General features: G+C 38.6%; 1 protein-coding gene across 1 annotated transcript in view; it reads left to right on the top strand.

Moving 5' to 3' along the window:
* The window catches only part of LOC106535673 (transcription factor SOX-6), a gene marked incomplete at its 5' end in the record, with an annotated part of 36,606 nt that overhangs the window by 21,091 nt on the left and 11,339 nt on the right, over window positions 1–4,176 (top strand). The window contains 1 exon segment of the mRNA XM_014032734.1: window positions 3,909–4,014. Within this exon segment, the coding sequence (XP_013888188.1) occupies window positions 3,909–4,014 (106 nt within the window).

Genomic DNA, 4,176 nt, shown 5'->3' with positions numbered 1-4,176 from the left:
CATATATATATATAGAAAAACATGTGACAGAGACATTGTAATCTGTTTTAACTTTTTAACCACTTTTCCACTTTAGTTGAGTTTTTCTAATGATCGGTTAAATTTTTATTAGTTAAAATTTTGAATTTTTCCAATGTGATGAATTATTGCAATTCATTTAATTTATGTTAGATTAAAACGTGTGCATTGAAACAAGTTTAGAAAAACTAATTAAGGTGATTATTTACTACATCTACCTTACTCCTCACCATAGCTATCTTTCAGCTGTTTTTGATCAGTCTCAGGTTTATTGCTATCCGATAGCCTCGGGTTATTTACAAACTGGAGAAAAAAAAGAAAGAAAAAAAGTACCAGGACAGATAGTGTGTTGCAGAAATGCAGAGCAGAAGCAGGCACAATACACAGGGCCGTCAGCCACCCGCCTCCACCCAGAATACGCCCTGTGGGCAGAGGAGAAAACCTCAAGCACATATTCTGTGGCTAGCCAGATTAAAGCTTTTATTACAGCACTGACAAGGGTCCATCTGGGTTCCCTCGCCCAAGAAGTTCCATAGATTTTGCTATCTATCTTTTTGCTATTTCTTTCTTTTCCTCTGTGACTCATAGCCACGCTCGGCTCGTGACTTTGCAACCGAGGTCATGTGCAGCCAAACAACTACTACATCTGTTTCTGAACTTTAAAGACAAAAGCCCGCACAGGAAAGGCAGTTCAGATTATTGTGGGTGGCAGTCCTCCACTCCAGCTCAGAGCGCACGGCTGTAATTTTACTTGTGGCATGGAGAATCATTCAGCAGGGAGACTGATGGCTCGCTGGCAGTTATGGTTAAAAAGGAGGAGAATAATGTGCACTGCTGCAGTTTTGTTTTCTGATTTTTGATCATGAACTTTTCTTTTAAACCAGCCTTTTTTAAATCACTTCTGTTAAGTAACTGTTGTTTCATGTGTTTTTTTCAGCACTTAGCAGTAATACTTTCCATTATGTTATCACGATGAACTGTGCATTATAAATACAATTTATATCAGCCACATGCTGATGGCTTCACATTTTTTCCAGCCCCTCTGCCTCTTTTGTGGCAGAATAGCTACCTTCCCCAGATACTGCTTGTCCTTTTGCTACTCCTCTGTGTCAGAGTGATCAGTAAAAATTTAATGACACTATAAAATAATAAAACTGCCATTAATTTATCACAGCACTTGATGCGTGGGCAGTAAAGAAGCATTAGTTCACTGAATATTTTCCAGCCCTAAAAAAAATAAAAAAACAGCGATGTGCAGATAACTCATGGCTCTAATTCCAGCTATATTTCTAACTCACGGATATAAATTACCAAACTTATAACCAATAAGTAAATTAAGCTCAGTATATAAAATTTTATGAAAATTTGTGGCATCGTATTGGACAAATAGAGTCATAATAATTTGCATAACGTATGAGCAATGCTGAGCGGTAATTAGATTGTTTTATTGTGACATGCAAAGTGCTGGCTCCAGTGAAGTTTCGAAGAAATAAATCAGGATATTTTTAATTTGAACTCATCTGAACATTGTCCTTCCAGCTCTTCCACTTTTGCATGAAGCTCATTTGCTGTTCTTTATTTTTCTGATAATTTGCAAACTTTAAATGCTTCAAATATCTCAGGAAGTTTATCARCAATTAGGCTGGCTTCCTTTTTTATTCTGGATTTCACATTTATTTAACTCAACAATTCCTATAAACACAACATTCCTGCAAAGAAATGCAGTTTTCCTATTTTTTATGAGATAAAATAAAGGAACTTCTATAGGACCCCTTTAACAAGAGTTTCATTCAGTGTTCTTCCAAGTTGTCTAATGCGCTGATCTCCACTGATCATATGACTTAGTGCAGTGGAGGAAGAAGTTCAACATTGCAGTAGTTATTAATGAAAAGCATTGATGGATGGCCCCAGTTCTCTCTTCTCCCCAGCCCAACATGATGCTTAATGATCATGAGTTTATAAAAGGACTTGATTGATCAAGAGGGGCCAACGAAGCACAGAAGAGCGATGAGATGACTACTTTATTACAGACACACAGCACCAATGAACACTGTGTCTTCCTACTGGACTGTCTGCTTCATCCGGAGCAGCACCATCCAGCTAATCGCACTTCAGTCACTTTGTCATCAGGCTGCTGGCTTCTTTCATTAAGAGCAATAATGTGGATGGCTGATGGATATTGCGCGCATGTGTTGCTTCACACAGAACGTGACACCGTGAAAGGCACCGTACTCCATCTTCTCTTTACAAAGTGTCCTCTTGCCCAGCGGGCACCACCGCATATGTCATAATTAGAAAACACTTAAGTAAGCAAAGGGGCCGTCAGATAGACAGCCTCTAATCACAGGCCATAAGCAGGTAGTGGTTAATTGTATATCAAATCACTCAGCTGGTCATAAATAATGAGTGCTCCTTCAAGTATGATGGCAAATTGCAGTGCTTTATCTGCCTTTCGTGCATTTCTTTTCTTTCGAGAACGAGTTCTTGAATAAATAAAACCACAGAAGAAAATCAAAATGCCGTGAAAGGCCTTAAATGTACTTTAACTATGTTTATTCTACATCTTGTCATACATTTTTTTTCTTTTGAATCCACAGCAAAAATATTTTTATGTATAGAGATTTATTATTATTATTATTTTTATTATTATTATTATTTCTGAAATGCCTTGCAAATTCTTTTGGCTTCTGTTGTCAGTGTGATTTTATTCATTAGGAGAAAGCACAAATGCARAAGCAAGAAAATATATTTTTGCAACAAGACTTGGTCATTTCTTCATTGCTTCTTAAAGCTTATTTTTGGGGTAAAAATCTAAGAATCAATCACAAGAGCATATAAATGTATCTGTTAGTGTCAGTGTGGGCAGCTGGGCAGCTGCTGTCTCTTCATACTGTATTTGATGGACTTGATTATAAAGAAAAAAAAACAGAGGTCAGGTCAGACAGTATTCCTTTGGCAGAGATTGAACATGTGCACCTGGGAATAAAACAAATGCTTTTTTTCTGAATGATGGCAACATGCCTGCTTTTAGTCTCATCCAGGCAAAACCTTTTGCTGTTGTTGTTGTTGTTGTTGTTGTTGAGGGGGAACAAGATTATTTGTATCATGCAGAGTCAAAGTGTCCATCTCCTTGTTGAGTCTTTAGAGAAGAGGACAGCCCTCTGCTAATGCTCTGTGTATTCACTGAGGAAGTAGGTCATTCAACAATGGAGCCAGCAGCAGTCGGCACTCTCTCCCTTTGCATAATACATTAAGTGTAATGTGCAGCAACTATTCAGAGTCCTCCCTCCCCTTCCTTCCGAAAGCTGTTATTTTATTCTGTAAATGCTCATGGACATGACATTTAATATTGTCACGGAGTGCTGAATGACAGGGTTTCATTGTACTTGAGTACAACATGATGCCAAGTTTAATCTGAGCACAAGGCAACATGACAAACGGTAAAAACGCGGTGTGTTCTCCAAAAAAAAAAACAACCACGGACTCTGAATAAATGATGYGCGCCGAGCACGGGGCTGCTGCAGACTGGAAAGGAGGTTGAGGGAGACGACTACAGAGGAAAAAATCTGAGCGCAGCAAAGAGGGCCACGGCCTCATTGTGTGCTTTGGGATCACAAAGTATCCTTCTGTAAGTCTATTTCCAGCTCCGCTGGCCCTCACTGTCTCTCTACCTCCTGTCATCTGCTGCTGAATGAGTGAATGAAGAGCTGCTCTGTGGCTCCTGTCAAAAGAGCTGCTCTTCAAAACAACCTGCATTTATCAAATGCACTTTTTTCTTTTTTCATCTCCAATATTCAGGTTCCTGATGGAGTTATTTTCACGATTTTCTTTCACTGTGATCATTTGAACTTGTTAGTTTACTTGACTGCTTGCCTTTTGTGTTTCTTTAGGAGAGGATGCATTTTGACAACATTGGGCACCAGCTCAGCAAACTGGGAGAGGAAGGAAAGCTCGGCCACAGAGTTATTGACCTCACCAGGCCTGAGGATTTAGATGGTAAGACCGTATTTGGATCTTTAAGTAATTTAATATGTTCTGCAGTTTTAGAAAAAAAAAGTCTCTGAATTCTCACTGCAAAAAATGTCCACCAAATCAAGTTTTAAAATCATATATCCAGCCAAAAAGTCTTTTTGATCTTGTTTTGAGACTGATTTACTA

This window comes from Austrofundulus limnaeus, unplaced genomic scaffold, assembly GCF_001266775.1.
Source record: "Austrofundulus limnaeus strain Quisiro unplaced genomic scaffold, Austrofundulus_limnaeus-1.0 Scaffold1524, whole genome shotgun sequence".
NCBI classification, from domain to species: Eukaryota; Metazoa; Chordata; class Actinopteri; order Cyprinodontiformes; family Rivulidae; genus Austrofundulus; species Austrofundulus limnaeus.
This window is presented reverse-complemented; position numbering and strand designations above follow the sequence as displayed.